Source organism: Thalassophryne amazonica, chromosome 5 (assembly GCF_902500255.1).
Source record: "Thalassophryne amazonica chromosome 5, fThaAma1.1, whole genome shotgun sequence".
In the NCBI taxonomy this organism is placed as follows: domain Eukaryota; kingdom Metazoa; phylum Chordata; class Actinopteri; order Batrachoidiformes; family Batrachoididae; genus Thalassophryne; species Thalassophryne amazonica.
The window spans coordinates 49,396,016-49,422,544 of NC_047107.1; the positions used below are offsets into that span (position 1 = coordinate 49,396,016).

The 26,529-nt window shown below is 41.7% G+C and overlaps 2 protein-coding genes across 2 annotated transcripts in view; one reads left to right on the forward strand and one right to left on the reverse strand.

The window, feature by feature from the left end:
* thoc5 (THO complex 5) overlaps positions 1 to 13,461 on the forward strand; it is a 30,818-nt gene extending 17,357 nt beyond the window's left edge. Inside the window, exons 9-19 of the mRNA XM_034170156.1 lie at positions 4,064 to 4,107; positions 5,579 to 5,678; positions 6,485 to 6,593; positions 6,664 to 6,765; positions 7,043 to 7,139; positions 8,609 to 8,720; positions 8,802 to 8,905; positions 12,582 to 12,669; positions 12,758 to 12,873; positions 12,970 to 13,160; positions 13,289 to 13,461. Of these exons, the coding sequence (XP_034026047.1) occupies positions 4,064 to 4,107; positions 5,579 to 5,678; positions 6,485 to 6,593; positions 6,664 to 6,765; positions 7,043 to 7,139; positions 8,609 to 8,720; positions 8,802 to 8,905; positions 12,582 to 12,669; positions 12,758 to 12,873; positions 12,970 to 13,160; positions 13,289 to 13,352 (1,127 nt within the window). The 3' untranslated portion in view covers positions 13,353 to 13,461. The remainder of the gene's footprint in view (positions 1 to 4,063; positions 4,108 to 5,578; positions 5,679 to 6,484; positions 6,594 to 6,663; positions 6,766 to 7,042; positions 7,140 to 8,608; positions 8,721 to 8,801; positions 8,906 to 12,581; positions 12,670 to 12,757; positions 12,874 to 12,969; positions 13,161 to 13,288) is intronic.
* A 5,536-nt stretch (positions 13,462 to 18,997) lies between these two features.
* LOC117510451 (neurofilament medium polypeptide-like) lies at positions 18,998 to 23,514 on the reverse strand. The gene is made up of 4 exons (XM_034170157.1): positions 22,700 to 23,514; positions 21,217 to 21,416; positions 20,858 to 20,982; positions 18,998 to 20,760 (listed from the first exon to the last, which is right to left on the reverse strand). The coding sequence occupies exons 1-4, from the start codon at positions 23,448 to 23,450 to the stop codon at positions 19,524 to 19,526; spliced, it is 2,313 nt and encodes a 770-aa protein (XP_034026048.1). The 5' UTR covers positions 23,451 to 23,514; the 3' UTR covers positions 18,998 to 19,523.
* Between the last annotated feature and the right edge of the window lie 3,015 nt (positions 23,515 to 26,529).

A 26,529-nucleotide genomic window follows, 5' to 3' on the forward strand; every position in this document is an offset into this window, starting at 1 on the left:
GACTACAAAATTTTCACCCATATTCTAGCCAAAAGAATGGAAATAGTTCTCCCACAGATCATTAGTCTAGATCAGACTGTTTTTTTTCGGGAACGCCGGACACAGGACAACATACACCGTGCCCTACATGTAGTAAATCACATAACAATGCACAATACGCCTGCAATTCTAGTAGGTTTAGATGCAGAGAAGGCGTTCGACTGTGTAAGCTGGTCTTTTCTGTATGAAACCTTGGGTAGATTTGGTTTTGATGATAAAATAATAAAAACAATCCAAGCATTATACTATGAACCAAAGGCAAAAATTAAGGTGAACGGGGCAGTATCTCAATCTATAAAACTAGAGAGAGGCTCAAGACAAGGCTGCCCACTGAGCCCGTTGCTATTCGCTGTTTTTATTGAGCCATTAAGTCGGTACATCACCCAGAACCAGGATATCAAGGGTATTGATATGAAAGGGGGTAATCAAAAAATTTCATTGTTTGCGGACGATGTATTACTTTATTTATCCGATCCAGAGACTTCTTTTATACATTTAATTACACTATTAGAAGACTATGGAACATTCTCTGGCTACAAGTTAAATTTATCAAAAACACAAGTTATGTGCTTTAGGTATAATCCCACAAAAAACATGTCTGAAAAATACCCACTAAATTGGGGAGCTACTAAAATGAAATACCTCGGGGTTGAAATCTCCAAAGATTTAACAAATTTATACTCTGATAACTACCTACCATTAAATAAAAAACTCAAAGAGGATGTTCAGAGGTGGAGCGCCATTCCCCTTCTTGGTTTTGGATCCAGAGTACAATCAGTTCAAATGAATATTCTACCTAGACTACTTTACTTGTTCCAATCCCTTCCTGTGGAGATACCAGACCAACAATTCCAGGAGTGGGACAGACTAATTTCACGTTACGTCTGGCAAGGTAAAAGACCAAGAATCAAATACAAAAGCTTACAATTATCTAAGAGTAGGGGGGGAGTGGCGCTCCCTTCCCTTAAAGATTATTATGTGGCTGCACAACTTAGACCACTTGTGTGCTTATGTAATTCTGACTACTTTGCTAAATGGAAAGAAATTGAAGAGGCATCAACAAATGTATATCCAATTCAAGAGCTAATAGGAGAAAAAATGAGATTGGACAGATTAGACTGTTTGAAAAATCAGTTTATTACCTTACCTATTAAATTATGGAATAAGACAGCACAATGCAATAATTTAAATGATGTGGTGGGAATATTGAAATGGTGTGGATATGATAAAGATTTTGCACCCAGTAGGTTAGATGCACGATTTAAAGAATGGACCTCACAAGGGTTAACTGCTTATTGTACCTTATTAAATCAAGGGAAAGTGAACAATTTCCACACATTGAAAACGATCTATGGTTTAAACAATAGTGATTTTTTTTTTTTTTTTTTAGATTTCTCCAAATTCGAAACTACATTGGAAAAATATTAAAGAATACTAAAGAAAAACTCCCAAATAATCTTTTAATCAAAGTGTTTGTTGATGCCTACACTTCACATAATTATCATAAGACAATTTCAAGGCTCTACAAAGGACTATGTCAATCAAAAGGACTTGAGGGGCATGTGAAACAAAAATGGGAAAAAGAAGGGAATTTATGTATCTCTGATGAGGAATGGACAACAATCTGTGAGGTACAATGGAAAACTACCAACTCAACAATCTGGAGAGAGTTTTGTTGGAAAAACTTGATTAGGTTCTTCAAGACACCGGCACAAGGAAAACATTTCACCAAATCAGCAACCTGTTGGAGGCAGTGTGGAGAACAAGAAGCAAATCACTGCCACATCTTCTGGACATGCCCTCTGATTGTTCCATTTTGGACTAATGTTCATAAAATCTTTGAAAAAGTGTTTCACATGGACATACCGTTTCAATTTACATCATTGTACCTAGGTTCCTTGCTAGATGACAATATATCATATAAAAGTAAATACTTATTCCAAATTTTAAGTGTGGCTGCTAGGAAAACCATTACTAGAAAGTGGTTAAACCCACAAATACCATCAATAAATGAATGGTTTGATATCATATACGACATTTTTAAACTAGATAGAATAACTTTCAATAATAGATTACAGCGAGATAAGTTTGAAGAGCGATGGAAGCGGTGGATTGAGTTTATTACAACCACTAGACCAGATTTTATTTAACTTCTCAGAGTTTGTATTTCATTTTTTATGGCAAATTTGTGTTTATATCACCGGCACACCCTCTAGGTTACATGTTACTTGGAAAATGTTTATCTTTCTGCAAAAATTGAAAATAAAGAATTAAAAAAAAAAAAAGAAACTGAGACTTTATTTCTTAATATACAAATAATGAATGTTTATGAGTTCAGTGGTACGAATATTTCATGAGGTGAAAGATGGAATGTTCCTTTCAATGCATGTTGTGTGTGTTTAGAAGAATTAGCACCGTCAGTTAGCTCCTTCAAATCAGCGTCCGTCAACAAAACAAACTCCGCCATGTTTAGCTAAACACTGCCTCCGGTAGTGTGAGTGTGGGTGGGGCATGCACTAGCACATTTTATACAGCACCAAAATCACATGCAAAAAAAGAAATATTGCACAGTAAATGAAACACAACGGCAAATGGTATGAGTAATCCATGTCATGTGACATACAAGCCACCAACCAAATGACAAGGATCCCTTCAGCCGTTATATAATAAAACGTAACATATACAAGGTCAGTCCAAAGAGTATTGGACCTTTTTATTTTTTGCAAAAACATATGGATTTGAATCACGTGTGATTGCATCAACCAAGCTTGAACCTTCGTGCGCATGCGTGAGTTTTTTCACGCCTGTCGGTTGCGTCATTCGCCTGTGAGCAGGCTTTGTGTGAGCAGTGGTCCACCTCTCGTCTGATTTTTATTGCGAATAAATGTCTGAATGATTTGGAGCTTTGCTGGAACAAATTTTTCCAGAAACTGTGAGAGACCTCCAGCTGGACACCATTCGGAAAATTTAGATGGCTTTCAACGACGATTTTATGGGGATTACACAGATTAAGGAGTGCTCCGGCCGGTTTAAAGGCCGCCCACAGCGTCTGAGAGCGCGGTGCGTTCCGAGCGCCAATCGACAGGCTCAAACCCCGCTCAAACAACCAGATCATTTCCAACGTGAAGGCTTTGTTGATCCGGGACGTCGTCTAACTTTCACAAAAAAGGCAGAAGGCGTGGACATCAGCACTTTTTCGGCACATTCTACTGTTACAGGAGTTTTTTCATGGAAAGAGAAGCGGAGGATTGCGCCACCATGCCGCTCATGGCGTGGGACAAAACCACCAGCGTGTTGGTCTCACAGGACGGCTTTCAGGTGGCTTTCAGACGGCTTCCGTTTGCTTTTCAGTCGTGTGAGTATCCGAGAAATTGTGCATGAGCTGGACATGCCCCAACATGTCCTGTGAGGCTTCATCACGGCGGTGCTATGCGCAAAGAATGTGCCGAAAAAATGCTGATGTCCACGCCTTCTGCCTTTTTTGTGAAAGTTAGACGACGTCCCGGATCAACAAAGCCTTCACGTTGGAAATGATCTGGTTGTTTGATCGGGGTTTGAGCCTGTCGATCGGCGCTCGGAGCGCGCCGCACTCTCAGACGCTGTGGGCGGTCTTTAAACTGGCTGGAGCACTCCTTAATCTGTGTAATCCCCATAAAATCGTCGCTGAAAGCCATCTAAATTTTCTGAATGGTGTCCAGCTGGAGGTCTCTCACAGTTTCTGGAAAAATTTGATGCAGCAAAGCTCCAAATCGTTCAGACATTTATTCGCAATAAAAATCCGACGAGAGGGGTGGACCACTGCTCACACAAAGCCTGCTCACAGGCGAATGACGCAACCGACAAGCGTGAAAAAACTCACGCATGCGCACAAAGGTTCAAGCTTGGCTGATGCAATCGCACGTGATTCAAATCCATATGGTTTTTGCAAAAAATAAAAAGGTCAGATACTTTTTGGACAGACCTCGTATCAATGAGCACACAGATGTGGAATCACAATATTATGATCTCATCTCATGTCTTTCAGATGATGAGAGTGACTCAGACGCTGAGGAAGAGCAAGAGAAAACTGTGAGTGCCAGAGGAGTCATTACTGTAAGACAGTCCTTAGTCCTGTGGGTCAGCAAGTTCTGTTGTTGCATTCCTGATGTCCTAGCGTTCACATACTGTAGTTGGGTAGATTGTGAGTGGCAGCTATTGATTGCTTCCTGCATTGAGACAAGTCAGCTTTGGGACCTTGTGAAATATTTACCAAAAATGGCTGGGTGACTGTAACTTGACGCCACCATGAGACCAACAGACTCCATCAAATCGATTTTTTTTTTGTTGTTTTTTTTTTCTTCCCATTTTTGTCATTTGGCTTGAAAGTAGAAGTCTTCCTACGGTCCAGGTGTTTGGAACTAAAACTCTAAACTCTGTCCAAAAGTAACCTGAAGTTATTAGAATCCCAGATAAAATAGTCAGAAGATAATGATTTTAAAATGTAGTGGACTAGCAGAGAACTCAGAATTATGATGAAGACACAGAGAATGACGCATAATGTGCCACTCATGAACAAATGGTGGATATTAAGAATAGCAGCAGGCTGATGTATTGATTTTGTCTGTTAATTAACTAATCATCTGTGGAAAACATTGTTGCAAAAATGCAAATTATCACATATGAAGAATGTCGGGTATGAGAGTGTGTGATGGCTTTGCACAGTGCTGCATCCACCCTGTAATCAGGATGATGATCACACAGGGAGACACCATCGGTCTGCTGCTGTCATGTGCTACTTGGGAATCCATTTGGCCTTTCCCTTTGCTGGGGTCCACAACACTGAGGCATGAGCATGCTGGTTCATGTGCAGTTAAACACACCACATTGCCAAAAATGTTGTAGCTGACCTTCCTTTACAACGCTAGTAGTAGGCTTCATCTGAGGAGGCTTAGTACTTATGAAGATGTTAGAATCTGGCTGCAAATGACATTTAGAAAAATGAACCCGTGAGATTGTTTTCTCTGTATTATTTGACCTAGTAGATTCACTGTTGAGAGAGCTGTGTGATGTTTGATGTATACTGGGAATTTTTCTCCATTAGTGATTGTGTCCTCTCCTCCTTGCTGTATTTCTTTTAGTTCTTTTCATCTTATGTTCTGTGTTCTCTAATGTGGTGCACACATGATCACTGCTGGTGATGCTTGCACTCTGAACACTCAAAGAAACATACACAAGTCTGAGACCTGCTGCAACAGAACGAGATCCAGCATAGTACCACGTACACTGACTGAATATGGCTCCAACGTTGCACAGACCTTGGATTGTCAGACCCAAGAGGACCATAAATTGATATTAGAATTATGTCAAATATCATAACGTGCATCTAACTTGTTTCTGTTTTCAGTGGTGGTAAAGAGATAAAATCACTTATGTTCCTTTGTAAGAGTCTGAAAGTTGATGCCAGTCATTTTGCTGATATACATTATTCTAAATTGTCAAGTATTTTGTTTTGCTTTGTTTCATCTTGTCTTTTGTCATACGTTTACCATTTCTGTGACAGAAGAGGAGACGTCCAACTACAGGTGGCCAGCTAGATGAGAAAAGACGTGAGATGCTGAAAAGACACCCGCTGTCACTCTGCTTGGACCTCAAGTGTAAAGGTAATTTGCACATCTACATGCACAACGTTATCAACAAATGGGACTTCATCAGTCTTCAATAAAATACCACTTTGCATTTTGTTTATACTTTCCTGGTTTTCATACTGTAAAACCCAAATGCTCACAAATGATTTATTTAGTGTCCCTTGTAGTGTGACCACAGATAAACTATGTATTTGAATCATTCTAGCTTTCAGATAGTACATGCTGTGTGACCCCTCTGCTGTCATATCACAATACCACTTGACCCAAGTGTTCCCTCTGCTGGTGGTAAAAGGAATACTGGCATATTGTAAGAGTATCTGCATTGCAGGCATAACTCCACCTTTGTGGGAGGAAAGGGGGGATGAGTGAGAGAGAGACAGTTGCAGCATTGTGGATTTGCAGCACCTATAGCATGCTGTAAGCATATTTTAATCACCGTGCATTGCCTTACTTTAGCTTTTCTACCTAGATTCTGCAGTTCTCCTTTAATGTTGCCAGCGCTAGTGACACAGTGCTAGCGCTGTGTCACTGAACTCAGTGACACAGACATCTGTACTCATGCTTTGGCTGTACTGCAATAAGCCAAAGCAGTATGTTTCATGGGTACTCGCATCCACTGTGACCACGCACTGGGATTTTTTTTTTCTCAAATGCTGCTGTTTAAAATACAACATGGGTGACAGCCTCTAGGAGGCTATAATATACAGTATCAGTCACAAGTTTGGACGCACTTGTGAGTGGTAGTGTATGAATATATTCATACCGATCCAGGAAGATATTCAGGAATGTATTACCGTTTGTTTTTTGTCCCTTCTGTACAGATGGCAGCATGCTGCAACTCCACTTCTACCACCTGATGAATCTGAACATCATGACAGTAAAGACCAAAGTCTCCACCTCCACAGACCTCAGCACAGCCATCAGTGCCGGGTGTGTTGTGTATGCAGACGTCAGCTCTTTTTTCCAGGAAAAGAAACTATAATGATGTTTTTCTCTTCAGGGATTTGCTCAAATCGGATACTCTGCTCAGCTGTCTCTACACCAGTGACCACGGACGGGAAACTCCAAATCCGGCGAATCGCTACCAGTTTGATAAAGTTGGGTAAGAATGGTAACAGACAATGCCGTTTACTTGCAAATAATTAATGGAATGAAAAAGAGGTTTGCTTTAAATCTTTCCCTCTGTGTAAAATGTAGCTTTTGGTTGAAGATTTACTTGCTAAATTTGGTTGTTATTTACTCAGCACTTTTGGCCATGTTCAAAAGTGACACTGTGTATGGTCAGACGCGAAGTGGCCTATAACCAGGAGTATTAACTAAACATATGTCCTATTATTAAGCTGCATGCTGAAGTAAATCACCCATAATCTCCTTTTTAGGATTGTCTCCTTTGCTGATTATGTGGAGGAGATGGGTTATCCCTACATGTGGGTTCAGAATCTTGGAGGACTACATTTTTCCAGTGATACTTCAGAGGTGTGTGAGTAGCAGTTATCACACAGTGTTAAATAGTTGCTGTGTAATACAAGCTAATCAGATTGGTGGCTTCCTTTTGTTTTGTACTGAGTACTGAGTCAGCACTTTTAAAAGTTCATAATGATATTACTCTGTCGGTGGATGCAGGGAATCCTGCTGTGCTGGTTCTGTTGGACCTCACAGCAGCCTTTGATACTGTGGATCACACAGTACTTGTTTCCCGGTTGGAACATTTTATTGGCATTCATGGTACTGCACTTGAGTGGTTTAGATCATATTTGGCTGAAAGGAGCTTTTCTGTCATGATTGGGGACCTTTCCTCATCAACTGCTCCTCTGTGCTGTGGAGTGCCGCAGGGATCTGTCCTTGGGCCGATTCTGTTTTCTTTGTACATTCTGCCATTGGGGTCAATTATAACCCAGCACAATTTGTCCTTTCATTGTTATGCAGATGATCTGCAAATCTATCTGCCTGTGAGGACTAATGGGAGTGATGCTTTGTCATCATTATTTAATTGTATTCGTGATGTAAAGCAGTGGCTGTCCCGAAACTTCCTTTACCTGAATGATGGTAAAACTGAGATCATGGTGTTTGAGCGCACTGGCATACCAAATGTGGTAACACCAAATTTTGGTGCTTTGGCTAACTATGTAAAACCAGCTGTCAAGAATTTGGGAGTGATATTTTACAGCTGTTTGAGGTTCGATCAACAGATAAATTCTGTTGTCAAAGCTACTTTTTTCCAACTTCGCCTCTTGGCTAAAATAAAGCACTTTCTCAGTAGACGTGATCTTGAGACGGCCATTCATGCTTTCATCAGCTCCAGACTTGATTATTGTAATGCACTTTATGCGAGCATTAATCAGTCGTCTCTTGTGCGTCTCCAGTTGGTGCAGAATGCTGCTGCTCGTCTTTTGACAAACACTTCTAGACGTGAGCATATTGCGCCCATCCTATACTCACTCCACTGGCTTCCAGTTCATTTTAGAATTGATTTTAAAATTTTAATGTTTGTTTTTAAAGCTATTTATGGCCTTGCACCTCCCTACTTGTCTGAAATTTTAACTTTGCGCACCTACAGTAGGACGTTAAGGGCGTCTGGCCAGCTTTACTTAGATGTTCCAAGGTCAAGATATAAACGCTGGGGTGATCATGCTTTCGCAGTAGCTGGCCCCAGACTGTGGAATGAGCTACCTCTTGAGTTACGTACTATTCCTGACCTAGCACTTTTTAAATCTAAGTTAAAGACTTATTTATTTAAACTGGCTTTTAACACTTAGTGGGGAGGTGACATGTTCTGTTATTTTTATGTTCTTTTTTTTATGTGTTGTTTTAAAATTTTATTTTATATGTGTTTTATTTTGTAAATTTGTGTTTTTAATGTTAAGCACTTTGGACACCAGTCGGTGCTGTAAAGCGCTTTATAAATAAATGTTGATTGATTGATTGATTGATTGATTGTTCCTCAGGGTGCACGTGTTGGCAGCTCTCTGAGTGCCAGTCACATGGAGAATACCATGAAGCTGTTGAGAGGACGGGTCCAGTCCCGCTTGGCTTTGCACAAGCAGTTTGCCTCTTTAGGTACATAGTTTCTCTATCACACTCTTTATATCTAATGAAAAATATGTGCATTTGTGACTGTAATTGTACATGTTTCCTCAGAGCACAGCATCATCCCGGTCTCCGGTGAGTGTCAGCACCTTTTCCCAGCAAAGATCATCTCCCGTTTAGCTCGCTGGACCACCATCACACACCAGGAATACATGGTATATACGCTTGTGTGTTAGTAGTAGGGGTACGCTGATACTAGTACTGGCATCGGTGTGTCAGTAGAGCAGTTTTGTTGTTATCACATCACCTATCACCCATATGAGAAGTGACCAAGCCCCACACACCTGTAACATGATGAAGGAAAAATGGCCTTTTTGGACCACAGTGCCAGGCTGTTCTTAGCCACATTTTCAGTGAGCTCCATTAAACTAAAAACAACCTCCTTACACATCCTGATTTTAAGTTAAAGTCATTTAAACTGTAGGCAGCAGCAGGGATTACTGTCACACTGCTGGTGTAAACCACTGCATGTTCCCTGAATATTACAAGACAGAATAAATGAAAGACTGATGAGGTCACTTATTGACCCTGTTTGCTGAAAGAGGGACATAGAAATGCTGTCTGTGTGCTCCCTATAACTTTTCATTGATTTGAAACAAGTTTACCAAATTTGCAGCAGAGATACATCCCTTGAATGTCTAGGTCAGGTTCAGTGATGAGTGACCTTGACCAACTATTGAAGGTCACAGAGCCAAAACTAGTGTCTGTGTGTGATGAAGGGGTGTGCTCTCAATAGCTGTCCACGAATGTCAGACAGGTTTGTCAAATTTGCAGCAAACATGCATCCCTTCACAATCTAGGCCAACAGTGACAGTGATGGGGGACCCGACACAATATCACATTTTCTTACATGCAGTTTACTGCTGTCATTCAGCAGCTGTAGCTTAAATGCTGTGTGAAGTTAAAAGGTCTGTTTTGATGAGCTAGACTAAAGAAAAGTGCACAGGTGATATTAATACATGAAGATATACAAAGTTCCAACTTCAGAATGCTGCTTTTGATCCTGGGTTGCTGCAAAGCTACAGCTGCCAATGACCGGAAGCTACTGTTCTGTCACTGCACATTTATGTGAGCACAAGCTAAACCATTCAGCATGGCACATTTCATTGTTATTCAGCAACTTCACATTGTACTACAAAACCTTTAGTGTTCCACCGTAAAAACTGTTTCAATAGTATCAGAAGCATTTGGTATCCACAGAGAGGAAAGCAAGCGCAAAGTAATGTGTAGTGAATTTATGAATGCAAACAAGGTGCTGGATACACAGAGAAGTGTCTGAATGAAACATGGTGCACTTCAGTCAAAACTGAGAACTCAGTTGCACAAAAAAATGCACTCCTTACAGATAAAATTGCAGATTTTATATATCCATCCATCAATTTTCAAACCTGCTTACTCCAATTTAGGGTCATGGGTGGGCTGGAGTCTATCCCAGCAGTCATTGGGCGTGAGGCGGGGTACACCCTGGACAGGACAAGATTTATTTAACATATATACACACACATACATAAAGGGCTACGTCTGTCTGTCTGTCTCTCCGGGATAAACTCCCAAACTATAATATGTAGCCCTAAAAACTATATATATTCTGAATCCTCATGACATGGGGAACAAACTGGTACCATTTTTTTAAAAGTTGAACTGAAAATTACCCCCAAAATAGCCATTTATGTAAGACCATGCAGTGTTGTACCATGTGCTTTTCATGCTGCCTTTCTGTCTGTCCGGGATAAACTCCCAAATTATAATATGTAGCCCTAAACACTATATATATTCTGAATCCTCATGACATGGGGAACAAACTGGTACCATTTTTTAAAAAGTTGAACTGAAAATCCCCAAAATAGCCGGCTGTGGGTATGACCAGGCAGATTCAAATTTCCAGCCCTGTATATGTGTTGGCCATCTCTGTTTATTTAATCCCTTCCTTCAGCTACTTTATGTTCTCAGCTGTTAAGCACTTGACTGTCCTGTACAACCCAGTTTGCCTTCCTGTCTGAATACATTCATTTTATGTTTGTAAAATTGCAGTGTAAAAACAGTGAAATACACCACTACCTGAATTTTGATTCATTGATATTTACATTTACTGTTACCTACCTTTTGTGTGTAATTTTGTTATAAATTTGATTACAAAACAAAGTCTGCATGAAGGACTTCAAATGTGTTTCTTTTAACCAAGTATTTCCACTTAGTTTGTGGAGTCCACATCTTATAGTTCTGCTGGACAAACCTTAGCCCATTAATTATTATATAAGACATCAGCATTACAAAAACAAATGTTGGGCAGTCTTATGTCTAAAACAGGTTAACCCGGGCAGCACCGGGTACCCCAGCTAGTGTATATATGTATGTGTATATATGTATGTATATATATATATATATATGTATATATATGTATATATATATATATATATATGTATATATATGTATGTATATATATATATATATATGTATATATATGTATGTATATATATATATATATATGTATATATATATATGTATAAAACTGATGCCGTTACTGACAATAATATGTGGTGCGTTACTATAATTAAGCTCATTGAAGTCGTTTTCTTTCTCAGCCATAGCTGAGCTGCAAAGTTGTTGTTACTTCCCCTCTCTCTCTTTGGCGAGGGTGGGACAACCACATAAATGATTGGCTAAGGAAGTGTAAAATTTCATGATAAGCCAACCAGAGGCAGAGATGGGCGGGAGTTCAGGCACAAATACAAGCGCACGCATTCACTCACACAAATGACTGAGACACATGTTGCACACAGCATTAGCGTTTTTCACCTGGAAGTACAGATATTACTTTACCCTCATTGAAATAAAAGGCAAGACTATATATGTGAACGGGTTTAAGCTTGTTCACATGTACATTCATTTGATGGCCAGTTGGGGTGCAGTAAATATAAAAAGTTGTAAAATATCTATTATGTTTGATTGTTCTACTATTATAAACATAGTAATGATAATATCTACAATAATATATTAAATTTGATGGGTGTCTTGTCTCACATTGTCCCACAGCAACATTAAAATAGTGTAGATTAGTGTACAATGTTTATTGTTAATAGTTTATTCTGTTAAGTGTCCATTTAATTGATAGAACATATTCAGTTTTATTGTAAATAAGCTAGCATACAGTTGAATTTTAAAGTTCATTAAAGGTGGGGAAGGTCCAAATTAATTGAGATGGATTATTAACTGAACACGAGGTCTGTATGGGAAAATATCAAACTGATGTCTGAGGTCCGTGCAAAAAACACAGAGGTCTTGGTATTCCCGTACAGACCAAGCAAGCAACATTAATAATTTGTTTATTATATGGCTGTTCAGAGCTGTGTTTTCATTTTGTTGGTCTTCATTTTGCATGTCCACTTTGAGCTAGTTTGCTGTTAATTCCTCCAAACTCGTGTCATAAAATTCGCTCAGAGAATGGTCCTCTCCGTTGCTCATAATTTCTTTGTTCGCTTTTTTGTTTTGTTTTATTTCATGCCATGAAAATTGTAAACAAAGTTGCACATATGATACGTGAGATTCGGACCGATTGTCATGGTAACAGTCTGATGTTTTCCCATATCAGACCAGAAATCAGCCAGTCGAAGCACGCGTAGCGTCGTAGCCGTATAATAAATATATACACACACAGACAGTACCAGTAAAAGCTTTGAACACTCCCATACACACAGACATATTTTGTGGTATATGCATATTAGCTAACAAGAATTTGCAGAAACCAAAGCTAGTTGTTATTTCGGATGACCTGTAAGATCCAGAAATACTTATGATACAACACAAATGTCACCAATTGCTTTTCATTTCCAGGAACTGTCGTTTACTCGGCATGTGACTGAAGCTGGTCTGGCAAAGGAAACAGATCTGTACTTCATGGGAATGGTGGAAAGAGGCACAGGTACACAGTAAAACTGAAGGCAGAATTAGTTATTGAGGTGTTTTTATTTGATTAAGTGATGTTTCTGTTTGCTCTTTCTTCCTGTCAGCTCATCTTCAGGCTGCGGTGGTGCTGAGTCCTCGATATCCAGAAATCTCTCCTCTATTTTCTCTCTCACTCAGCTGGAAGGGAGAGCGCAACGGACGCACAGATGATAATCTTCGAGTATGAAAGCTCTTTGTGTCTTTTCTTTGTGTCTCATAAGATGACGTTGACAGCAATTTATTCAGTGCTGACTGACTTCTTCAATTTCTTTTTAAGGCTATGGAGAGTGAAGTTAATGTGTTCAAAAATGAGCTCCAGGGACCCCGACCAGGTCACCAACTCCTTACCAATCAAATGGAACGTCTGTGCATGTGTCTGGATGTGTATTTGGAGACTGAAGGGCAAGATGACAGTGTGGAGGGACCGCTGGAGTTTCCCCGTGAGAAGATGTGTCTGCGTACTGTCAGGTACACAACTGCAGGAAAGATTTTATCAACTTTTCATACCCGTAACAGAATGTATCTGAAAATACACTGCACTGTGTATTTGAAGATTATCAAATCTGTGATGTTTCTCGTACCTTTCTCAATTTCAGAGGTCCAAATCGTCTCAAACCTTTCAAGTACAACCATCCTCAGGGCTTCTTCAGTCATCGCTAATCTGTTCCCACGGGCTTTTTCTTGGAGTGCGAGAGAACATTTGTGACTTTTTGTCATGTTAATGTGTTTGTACCACTTTGAAAATAAACACCTTATTTTCACGTGTGAACTTTTTAGGCTCTACATATTTTTTCTTACATCCAGTTACTGCTTATTCTTTTAGAGCACTTGTCTGGCACAGGATACATTAGCCGAGAGGCAGAGTAGGCTCACAGATTAGGTTTCCTTTGGTCTCTAAATTGTGCTGTTTTGCTTCACTGCTCTTTTTGAAGGTACCTAAACTAAACACAGAGACATTGTCCTGTTTACCAAAAATACTCAACAGCTTGGGCTTTTAAATATTCATGTTTAAAGCCTTACAACCAAACTTTAATTTTTTTTTTTTTTTTTTTTTTCCCCCCACATCTCCTCGAAAGTAGCCATCTGTCTGCTGCAGCCATCTTAAACATGGTTGCAGTTCTCCACACTCCTAGAACTGCCTGGTCAAAAAGCATCTAAGGATTAGTTCCTGGTGCAGCTCTGCTGAGAGCAACCTACAGCCAAAGGCCATTTTTCTGTTTGCATTCACACCACCAGCGTGTGGTAGGAATGTGGTAGGAATATACATTAATGGTTTGTTAGTAATGGCTTAAAAAGACCCCAGAACGGCATTCTAAGTACTTTTAGTTTAATTAACAGATTTAAAGAGACTTCCTTAAATGTTTATGATAACCACATCTCTTAATCTGAATTCAGCATGATGCATCTTAATCCAGACAGGTAGATAAGAAGTGTTGCAAAGTGGATGATGCATCACCTCTGTGTTGAGAGGACTATCACATGACCTTCTCCCATACCTACTCTGGATCATCCAGCTGGTCACTGGTGAACTTCAAACGGGCCTGGACATGTGCTGGCATGAGCAGGGGGAACTTGCTTCCCTGCAGGATTTTTTTGGGGGGGGAGATGAGTGTCTTTTATTGTTTTTCCAAGTTTAGGAAATGACAAACACAAATAAAAGTATACAAGAAAAAAGAAAAATCCCTCCCCTCCCGCCCCGTGCTATACCGGTTCAAGAAACATACCATATTTCCATCTGGTACAAAATCGTAAAATAAGGATTTCCGTACAAAATACAGAATTGAGCAGTTTAAATCACATTGTTAGCAGACACGCTGTCAAAATAAGAAATCAAAGGCAGCCATTGATCATAAAATTTCCCAGAGGAACCTGTAAGTGTATACCTTATCTTTTCCAAATGTATATGTGCTATAACATCTTTCATCCATTGAGCGAATGTTGGAGGGCACGCCTCCTTTCATTTCAACAAAATTAGTCTACGAGCCAATAAAGAACAAAAAGCAATAATTTTTCCTTGGCTTCTGTTCAAAATAAATTTTTGGGATACTACCCAAACAAAGCAATCCAAGGACAGGGGTACAGTTTTTCCGCAAATCCTGGAAAAGGCCTTAAAAATGGAATGCCAATATCCACAGAGTTTGGGGCAGGTCCAAAACGTGCACAAGTGTAGCAGGTGTTTGCAATGATCACATGATGGGTCCAGTTCTGGATTGATCTTGGACAACTTCTTTTTAGACCGGTGAAGGCGGTGCACAACTTTGAATTGGACCACCGTATATCTGAATGAGGCAGAGATGAATGAATGTTATGTAGTGCCCTTTGCCATACAGAGTCAGATACGAGTCAGATACTTGTATAGTCTCATTCAAGTCTGTTTCCCGTTTCCGCTAAAGGTCCTCCAGACTGGGCTCATGATATAACATGAGTAAGGTGTAAATCCTGCTCAAACTTTTTTAAAGTCAGTTTGATAATCCAGAAGCTTGTCTAACAGTGACAGGGAGGGACACAAAGGAAAGCAGTCAGAATTTGACCGGACAAAATTTGTCAACTGCAAATATCTAAAAAAGTGTGACTTTGGAATATTATATTTCTTTACCAGCTGATCAAATGAAGTGAAATTGTTATCTATGTATAGATTATACAAAGAATGTATCCCATGCCCCTCCCAGACATCAAAGACCTCATCAGTCACTGATGGGACAAACATATGGTTCTTTGTAACTGGTGCTGTGAATAATAAATTATTACATTTAAATGACCTTCTACACTGGTTCCAAATATTAAGTGTGCGTATCACTACTGGGTTGGAAGAGTAAAATGAGATATGCTGTTTGAAGTGTAATTCAGAACAGAGCAATGCGACAGGAAAGCTATACTGTATTGAGCCTCTTTCCAAAATTACCCAGCTAGGTGCTGCATTATCTCCTCCAAGCCAGTACAATGCTCTATTATTAGCGGCACAGTAATAATACGTAAAGTTAGGGAGTGACATGCCACCGAAGTCCCTGGGCAGCTACAGTATTTTCTTGCCCAATCTTGGGTGCTTTTTATTCCAAATAAAAGATGATATCTGACAATACAATTTAGAGAAGAAAGATTTGGAAAGGAAAATAGGTAGGCTTTGAAATAAGTAAAGAAATTTAGGCAGAACAGTCATTTTAATCAAATTAATCCTAGCCCCCAACGAAAGAGGCAATAATTCCCAACAGGCTATGTCCTGTTTAAGACTGGATAACAATGGTAAATAATTAGTGTTGTATAGCTCTTTATAGTCATGGGTCACCCAGATACTAAGATATTTGAACTTTTAAAAATTGCATTTAAAAGGGGCTATTTTGGAAAGATTCTCATCCAATGATCTTAGGGGGATCATTTCACTTTTTTTGAAAATTAACTTTATAGCCGGATATCTTCCCAAACCTATCAAGCATGTCCAACAATGCAGGAATGCTAGACATAGGATTTGAAACAAACAATAGTGCATCGTCTGCATAAAGAGACACCCTGTGTTCTGAGCCCATACACTTTATTCCCCTGATGAATAAACTCTGCTGTACTGCCAAGGCTAATGGTTCGATGGCCACTAAAAATAAAAGCAGCGAGAGAGGGCACCCTTGCCTTGTGCCACGTTGTAATAGGAAGTAGGATGAGAGATTTTTGTTGGTCTGAACTGCTGCCATTGGAGAGCAATACAGCAGTCTGATCCAAGACAGAAATTTGGGGCCAAATTTAAACATGTCCCTGCAGGATTTTAAACCATGACTGTGTAGTGTGTTACTAATGTGATCTTTGCGACTGTGGTCCCAGCTCTCTTCAGGTCATTGACCAGGTCCTCCTATGTAGTTCTGGACTTTCTCAGAATCATCCTTACTCCACAAGGCGAGATCTTGCATGGAGCCTCAGATCAAGGAAGATTGACAGTCATCTTGTGTTTCTTTCATTTTCTAATAATTACACCAACAGTTGTTGCCTTCTCACCAAGCTGCTTGTCTGTTGTCCTGTAGTCCATCCCAGCCTTGTGCAGGTCTACAATTTTGTCCCTGGTGTCCTTAGACAGCTCTTTGATCTTGTCCATAGTGGATAGGTTGGAGTGTGATTAATTGTGTGTGTGAACAGGTGTCTTTTATACAGGTAATAAGTACAAACGGGTGCAATTAATACAGGTAAAGAGTGCAGAATAGGGATTCTTCTGAGAGCCAGAATTTTTCCTGGTTGGTAGGGGATCTTTCATGCAATAAAATGGCAATTATTTAAAAATCATACAATGTGATTTTCTGAAATTTTTAGATTCTGTCTCAGTTGGAGTGTACCTACGATAAAAATTGCAGAACTCTCCATTATTTGTAGGTGGGAACACTTGCAAAATCGACAGTGAATCAAATACTTATTTGTCTCACTGTACCTGTATATTTACCCTGCAAGGTGTTGTGATTGGTCCTGTGTGCATGCATCTGAACATAACTAAAAAAAAAAAAAAAAAAAACTGGTTGTATTTGTGTAAGTGTTGTCATGATGACATCAGAGCAAAGTCATAGAATAAAGTTGTTTGTTCAGAAATGCATATCCCAGTGTGCAGAGTGCACAGGTTTTACATCAGCCCTCTGATACCTTTCTCTTTTTTTTTCTTTTTTTCGTAGTGCAAAGTGACAGCATACTGTCACAAATTAGATGAAGAAGTGAGGATTCTACAAAACTACGATTGCTGTTGTGGGGCAACGGGCTATTTGCTACACCCTTGATACTTCTGATGTACTTTGAGGCTTCTGTGGTTGTGATTGGAGACACTGCATCACCAGTTACACAGTTTTATGATGGAGTGGCACAGAAGGATTTTAAAACAAGAAAATAGATCTTGGCCTTAGCTTCCATATACATTCTGGAAACTAGCTGAACTTTTTTGTTTTGTTTTGGGAGTCCTCTGCATTTATAAATAATGTGTACTCAAAACTACACATTTTCACATACATAACCTGGGTTTTGAATGAATGTCTGTCTATAAGGTGTGTGTGTGTGCACCTCATGCATACTTCACACTGTGTACACACATTTTCCAGAACAAGTCAAGCCTGAATCAGTGAACTGACAATTAAAAATAATGTGGAAAATTTAGTGCAAAATAAAGCAGCCACTGACAGAAGTTGCATTTTGTTCCAATAAATGTTTTTGTTTGACATTTGCAACCTGTATTGTTAATAGCAGAGGTGGGACCAAGTCACTGTCGAGTCATTCTCAAGTCAACTTGCAAATAATTGGTGGTCATTATGACTTGAGACTTGCCGATTCATGACTTGATAACCTATAGCACATACTCTAGCTGGTGACAAAGTCACCAGCTAGAGTATGTGCTATAGGTTATCAGCCCACTTATTAATATTAAGCATTTATTTATGTTTTTGGGGGCTGCTATAAATACTTGCATCTGTGTACGAGTTGATCACCTGCTGTACCTTTTCCCATTCAGTGCCTTTTCTTCCTTTGCTTGTGTTTCCAAAACTCACTTCCAAATGAAGTATGTATTTCTTTTTAGCCGTCTTATCAATGACAGCTTTAAGTTCACATTTGGTGAAATTACTCGTACACTTCTTTTTTCAGTTGTGCTGTTCTCCATGAGCTGTGTGAGAAAAGGCCAACATCTTTAGAGCATCGACATGCAAATGAACATTTGAGGGGGGTATCTAAATCCATTCATGGCTTAAGATGGGAGTGAATGATGCATGCGTTATGGGCACACACACACACGTCTTTATAACTGGTGAAAAGAATGCATTTGCACTTTTGGTTTTATTCATGAGTCTGCACAGCTTTATAAATGAGGTCCTTGGTGACTTCTGTTAGTGACGTATGCCATCTTCCTGAAAAGATATGAACCTTTAATGCAAATACAAAGCTGTGTATTGGATGAATTCAAAATAAGCTATAATACATGATATATATTATGCAGTTGCATAATTGAGGCATCTATATGTGACATTTGTAGGGAACTACATCCTCTTGTGTGCCATGTTTCCTTACGTGGAGCAGAACTGTGAAAAAAGGAAATTGTGCCTGTTGTAAGCAAACAGGCAGCGATGCTCCCGATTTATACGTGACGGTGGTCTGCTGGGTGTGAGGAACAGTGCAGTGGCTGATGTGGGAGGATGCAGCTCCCCCTCTCCTTAGCCGCAATGCAGTGCACCATTCACAGCATTTACCTTTTGCTCCACACCTTGTATAAATATTGCAAACCGCTGCATGAATCTTCACTTAAAGTCAGCGTGCTATGACTGTTTGCACTTTGAATTGATAAAAGGAAACCCCACATCCACTTTTTTTTTATCTTTATTTGTCTGTTTAATATTGCATATTCTCTGCAGTGTGTACATAGCACAGTCTTCATTGTCCTAGCATTGTATTTCACCCGTCAAGAGAGTCTGCGTTAAGGTGCACAAGCAAGTTCAAGTCTTTCTTACAGCTTTAAATATAATATAAACATTTGTGTATCATTAAATATCTGTCACGATCTTTGACATCTCTACCCGTGAAGGTTTGTGATGAAGGTACAGGCCACCGCATTCCCTGTCACTGGAATCCAGTTTAAATGCACTTGTAATAATTACTGAGGGAAACTCACATTCAGATAAAGAGAGCGATCTGCATTCACTACAGTCATACATCAGAAGCATCAGCTGTGTGTAATGGTCATATTTGGGATCAGGGGATTATTTGCTACAGAAATCACTATTGCTTTTATCGTCGTCTTGGACACTTGTTGCTCAAGTGTCCAGCTGACCTCTCTCCTGCTCTTTGACTTCTCCACCTACATAGTTCTTTAGCATCTCCTTTGGAACACATTTACTTCTTCTCTTTCTCCTTGCTCTCCTTTGACTCGGTTACAGAAGACTTCTCTTCTTTCTCCATCTTCCCTCCTACCTTCACCTCCTTGCTATCAGCTGCTTCTTTCACAGTCTCCTTTTTCTCCTCTGACTTCTTCTCCTCTTTCTTCTTTTCTGTTTTTGCAGGCTCTGTTTTAGAAGCGATCTTCTCATCTTGCTTCTTCTCCGCTTTCTTTTCAGGCTCCGCTTTAGGGGCAGGTTTTGCTTCAGGCTGATCCTTCTCTGGTTTCGGAATGGAGGACTTCTCCTCTTTGGCAGGAGCAGGGCTCTCTTTGGGCTCAGACTTGGGGGCAGGTTTCTCCTCTGCAGGCTTGCTGACAGGAGTAGAAGGAGCTGCAGGTTTTGAAACATCATCCTTCTTTGCTGTTTCATCTGATTTGTTCTCTTTCTTTGCATCTGGTTTGCCTGCCTTCTCTGGTTCTTTCTCCTTGGGATCTTGTTTCTTTTCCTCCTTCACAGGCTGATCTTTTTCCTTTTCCTCTTTGACTGGTAGAGGTTTCTCCTCTTTTTTCTCCTCTTTCAGGGTATCTTTAGCAGAAAGTGGCTTGGACTTCTCTTTTTCTGGAGTTTGTGCTTCAGGGGTTTGGGGTTGAGGAGATTTGGCAGGTGGTGATTTTGACACAGGTGATTTGGGTGTTGGGGACTTGGACTTGGGAGACCTGGAAGCAGGTGACTTTGACTTTTCTTCTGCAGGGGATTTAGCAGGAGATTTGGGCACTGGAGATTTGGCTGGTGCTGATTTGGATTTTGGTGATTTTGGAGGAGATTTTGACACAGGAGATTTGGGTTGAGGAGACTTTGGAGGAGATTTTGACGGTGGTGATGCAGCCTTTCCTGGAGATTTGGATACCTCTTCCTCACCTGCCTCCTCTTTCTTATTCATCTCTTCCTCTTCCTTTTCTTTGTCTTCCTGTCCCCCACCTTCCTCCTCCTTATCCTCTCCTTCTTCCTCTTCTTCTTTGGTTTCATCATCCTTTTCTCCTGCCTCTTCTTCTTCTTTTGTTCTCTTCTCTTCCTCCTCATCTCCCTCCTCTGTCACTTCTGTCACTTGGGTTTCATCTGTCTGTTCTTCCACAATGACGGTGTCTGAGATCTCCTCTCCTTTCATTTTCAAATGCGTGGAGATTCTACCTTCCAAGTAGGAGTATGGACATCCTCCTGACACAAAGCGATTCTCTTCACCCTCCAGTAGTTTTCTGTTTTGAAGACATACATGTAGAGAAAACATCACCAATTGATTGTCATACTAAGGAGCCAATATATAAGAAAATATTTATTGAAACCCAGACGAACCTGTAAGCAGCAATCTCAGTATCTAGAGCCATCTTCACATTCAACAGGTCCTGGTAGTCTTTCAGTTGGTTGGCCATCTCCCATTTGGTGTTTTTCAACTCATTGTCCAACTGATTGATGGTCTCCTGCACAAACAAACAAAAAAATGTACTGAATAATAAATATATTAGTCATCAAATAAAGTCAGTCAAGTCTGGGAGCATGTGGTGGTGCCGCACTTCACTACATCCACCATGGAACCACCTTGGTCCTGGATGGCAGCCACCCAGACAGACAGACACCTGATATCATAACCAACTCTCAAAAGGAACCCTCGAAACTTGGCCAGATCTTATGTCATATATTTGGTGAAATCTTACCTGTAGAGAGCTGAGATCTTCCTGGTGTCTGTCTTCGCTCTGCATACGCTGCCTCTCCAACGACTCCTTTGTTCCTCGAAGTGTCTCTAACTCAATGGTGCGACTCTGGAGCTGACGACGGTACTCGGTGATCTCTTCCTGGCTCCCACGGATTGCATCCTGGTTTGACCTTGCAGCTTCAGACAGACACTCCACACGAGCTGTGAGAATTACAGCCCCACAAGCGTACAAGTGACTTAGAAGAAAAACTGATTTTGTGCTATTATATGTACAACTATTGAAATACAGTAAAACATTAATCATTGCTGTTCAGTCATTCAGTGTCAGACTTCTATTTTTGTCAGCAGACATATGAGTAGTCTAATTGACCTGGACAGTGTCCATCTGTCAGTCAGTAGTTTGACTCAGCTTGCTGTCTCATTCAAGCATGAATGAGTCACAGTGCTGCCCTCAGCTGGACTCTAGACAGGGAAGGTCATACTGCTTGCACCTTTAACTGCTTGCATCAACTCAGCAGGTACACTTAGTGTAAGTGCCAAATCTATAGAATATTAAATCATCTGACGTGCAGTTAAACTGGTGTTCTAATGAAATGCTTTCTGAATCCTGGTATGTCATTTCAGTGCATAAAGATCAATAGCACTGTGTGGAACCTTCAAACTCAGGATAGCAGAAAGGGTGGTGGCTTCAATGTCAGACAAGCACAGACACAGGCCTTGAGTATTTGTGGATGTTTGGGCTGATGGAGGGACTGATCATCAAAACGCAGGCCAGCAGAGCGTGCGCACGCACGCACGCACGCACGCACGCACGCACGCACGCACGCACACACACACACACACACACACACACACACACACACACACACACACACACACACACACACACACACACACACACACACACACACACACACACAGGGTACAGGAACACACAACCAGAGAAAGCAAATGAATCGCATGCTCCTCTATTTTACTCCTGCTGTGTTTTAGAAAAAAATATGATCAGTGTGCAACACTTAAAGCCTTTTAAAACATTTGTTTACACTGTATATTTCTGTATTTTGTACATTATTTTACGAAATAAATTCAATCAATCAAAGATCAAGACTATATTATACTAAAATCATGTCTTCTACTGCTGTGGCTGCAAACTTCTTTTTACTACAATATATACATTTGGAGGTTGGTGGAATGATGGTGGGATTCAGTTTTAAAGAAGGAGCAGAATTAGTTCATTTTAAAGATTTGTATTATTTTATGATTTCGTCATAATAACTCATTCTAATTAACTATTTAAATTGACTGCTAATGAATTTTTAAATCTCATAAATAAGTGAATGTTCGAATAAGCTCGTGTGTTCGTGGTGAAAGTCCGCACGCGCTGTGACTGTGATCGTGACGTGGGTGTGGCTCATGTCTTCAGCACCACGGACAGAGAACTCGGCCCGCTTTGCGCGTGCACCGCCGTCGACCTCACTCACCTTTGAACCACTCCTCCGCGTGCGTTGCGCTCTTCGACGTGTGATAATCCAGCTGCGCGCGGATCTCGCGCAGTGCGCCCGTGACGTCAGCCTTGAGCGTGTCCCGCACCTCGAAGTTCACCTGCGCGCCGTGAATCTGCGCGAGCAGCTCCGATACTTCGTCCTCGTGGTTCTTCTTCAGGAAAGCGGCCTCGTCTTCGAGCGCGCGTAGCTTCTTGTCCAGCTCCAGGCGCACGAGCCGGCACTCTTCCATGTACTTCTTCATGGCGCGCGCCGCCGCCTCCAGCTCCTCTCTGCTGCGCGCCTCGTCCTCCAGCCGGGCTCGCAGGTGCTGGATGTCCTCCTCCAGGTGCTCCTGCTCCAGAGCCGTGCGCGTCTTCTCCCCGGTGAGCTGCAGCAGCAGAGCCCGCAGGTCGTCCAGCTCGCGCTCGTAGTGCTCTCCGACGGACGCGCGCCCTGCCTGACTCTGGCGCAGTGCCGCCGCCTCTGCCTCCAGGTTGCGGTTGTGCATCTCCAGGTTGCGCACCTTGTCTATGTAGCCGGCGAAGCGGTCGTTCAGAGCCTGGAGGATCTCCTTCTCGCTCTTGCGCATCGTGTCTCCGTTGTAGGTGTCCAAGCTGTCCGCGGAGGACGGCTGGCTGTAGGCGAGGCGGCGGCGCTGCGAGTGGAAGCCGCTGGAGGACACGGAGGCCGGCCGAGCCTTGCGGTACGCGGTCGGCCCGAAAAAGTGGTGATCTACCATGAAACTCATGTTGTCCCAGCCGGAGAAGGAATGACTGCAGCAGGAGGGGAGCGCTGCGGGTTTATATAGGAGGGAGGGAAAGTCCAAGTCAGCAGCAGCAGCAGCAGCACGCACTCAGACAGCTCGTCATGCAGCCTTTGCACCTTCATAACTTATTGCACTGAACGTGCTTAATAATAATAATAATAATAATAAATCAAACAAATGAAAGCACATTTTTTGACTTTTCAAAAGATTTGGTGATAAACTGAACAACATCCAGACAAATTAAAACTGCATGAGGTCCCCCCCCCCCTCCCCGAAGCTTTGCATGTGTTCATGTATTTTAAATTTAAAACAAAAGCATGAAAAAAAAACCATACTATTCCATCGAGATTCATCCATATTTTTAGTCGTTTTCTGTGGATGCTGTTTGTGCTGCAGCGAGTGTGCAGATCCACGACCAGTCAACTGGGACCCACATGGAATCTTTCTCTGTCATCCATCAGTGGCAGACTGGATTGTAATAACAGAGTTTGTCCTCCTTGTGGGTGGGTGATTCTTCAGTGGTGGGACACAACAGAATTTGCAGTGACATTAAAGTAGATTTCAAGTCTCTACTACACAAGCGACAGTACGTATACCCTTAGTGGCTACCAGGATCCTGCGATTAGCAACATGCCTTCAGTCTGTCTTTATTTTAGTTTGCATGTATGCCAGCATGGCACAAAATAAGTGGTTCACTGGTCCTCACCTGCATGAATCAGAACTCAAAATTCAGGAGCTGAATATGCAGAAGTTTTTAAATATGTATGGAAAGTTTGCAGGTGCACTCACTCACTGACTCAGCCACTGACTCACCTATTTACAAACTCACTTATTTGCTGAATAACATTTACTTACTGACTCTATTACTGACTAACTCACTCACTGACTAACTCGCACTGAAACACTCACTCACCGACTCACTTATTCACTGATAATTCACTCACCCCACCACAGACTAACTCACTCACTGAATCATGCACTCATTCATTGACTAACTCACTTGAATCATTCAGTATCTCACTCATTCACTGACTAACCTGACTATCTCACTCACCATATCACTCACTGACTGACCTTCAATCACAATGCAAAATAAAATAAAATGAATAAAACACTGAATGAAATGTATTCATTTTAATATTTATGTAACTACAATAATGTTGGGAAAGTGTAGGAACACGGACCCACAACAGGGGGCGCAAATGAACGGACAATGGAATAGGTCAAATAACAACACTTTACTGTTGCGAACGTGCACAACAAACACAACAAATTACAACAATGGACAAAGTTCAATTCACGAAGGTGTCGTGTGGGCAGGCTCGAAGATAGGAGACGCCTCTCCAAAGTAGAACCGGAACCACACGGTTTCCTCCGCCACAGGACCCCGGGAATACTGGAGCCGCCAAGTTCCGAACTCCCAGGTGGCCACTGCCTCCGCGTGTCGGATCTGGTACTGCTGGCGAGGAACAAGAACACAATTAACGTGGGCGCGTTTGCACCCAGCAACCTGTACGGCAGGGAAGCTACCTCCACCTCTCGTTGGGGAAAAAAGTCTGCAATCACTCACAAAAATCACAAAGGTTACTGTCAAGCAGTCAGCTGAGATTATTACCTTCCAGGTAGAACGATATCTCGGCGATGAGGTGGAGATGCCGTCCTGCTGATATACCCCAGTGATAATTGCCGTCAGCTGTCTCAGGTGATGGGTGACAGCTGTTACCGAGGCTGCTCCTGTGGGGCGGCGGCGCCCTCTGGTGGTGGTGGGCCAGCAGTACCTCCTCTTCAGCGGCCCACACAACAAATAAGACAGGACCACACCCTGGACCTCCCCATTGAAAGAGTATTGATCAATCAATCCATGCTAATGGTCAGTCTTAAAATTCTCCCCTTTTGCGATGGCCGAAAGAAGGAGCAACAATTTCCCATTTTTCCTATTTCCACTTTATTTTATTATTTTTCACACAATTCACAGATCTTTTATAACAGCTTTCTCCCGCCCATTAACCTCACAAGAGATCCGACAGGAAAAACACCACAGGGGGTTGAGACAGCTTGTTATATGAACAGCAGGAGTACACATTGCCAATCACCCGCGCAGGGGCCACATACGAAACAACAATATCTGAGACAACTTGTTATATGCATAGCAGGAAGACACATTGGCAAGTACCCACGCAGGGAGCATCAATATGCACACCTCAGAGTGTTAACACCTGCAGAACACAGGACACACTGCAACCACCGGTGGCGAAACTTTGGTATGTGCTTCACACATGTGGGCATGTTGTCACCTATCAAAGAGGAAACACACTTGGTATGGTGAATTATGTCCATTATGTGTTGAATGTCCGCCACATATGCCCTCCAGGAATTCACCTAATGAAAAGAATAAATGTCATAGAGGGGGCGGGTGAATAATCCACCTCTGCACTGGTGCATCAGAGGCACTGTGGCCTTTGGGAACCATAGGTCTCCCCTGTGGTAATCCGGACAGAGTAGGGGGTGCCCCCTTGGAAGTGGATGTTCAAGCTCCATGGGTCTGTCCAGATCCAGGTGGGCTGGCTTGAGGCAGTCCACTGAAATGTGTTCAGCTTTACTGCCTATGTCGACCACAAAATCTTTGTCCCCTGTTTTCAAGACCTGAAATGGGCCATTATATGGGGGCTGCAGTGGCCCCTGTGACCATCATGGTGAATAAAAACATATTCCACTGACTGCAGATGTGAGGAAATGTAGGAAGATGATTGATGGACAGCCACCCAGGGGGTGGTGGTGTCAGGAATGAAATCTCCTGGGACATGGTTGTGAAGGGGCAACGCCCATAGGCTGTTGGAGTGACGGATAATGCAGAGGCATTCCATGATGTCAAACTCAGCTTTGGTGATGTGGAGCTTGGCTGGGTCGAGATGCTTCATCCGGGAGCACACAGGCAGGCCTGTGGTGCCGATATGGTGCTCTACTCCGTGCTTGGCAGCGGAGGATGAAAAGGTCAGCTGAATGAGTGCAGGGAATTCCCAGAGCAGGCAGTGAAACATGTCAGCCTGTGACAGCACGCTGG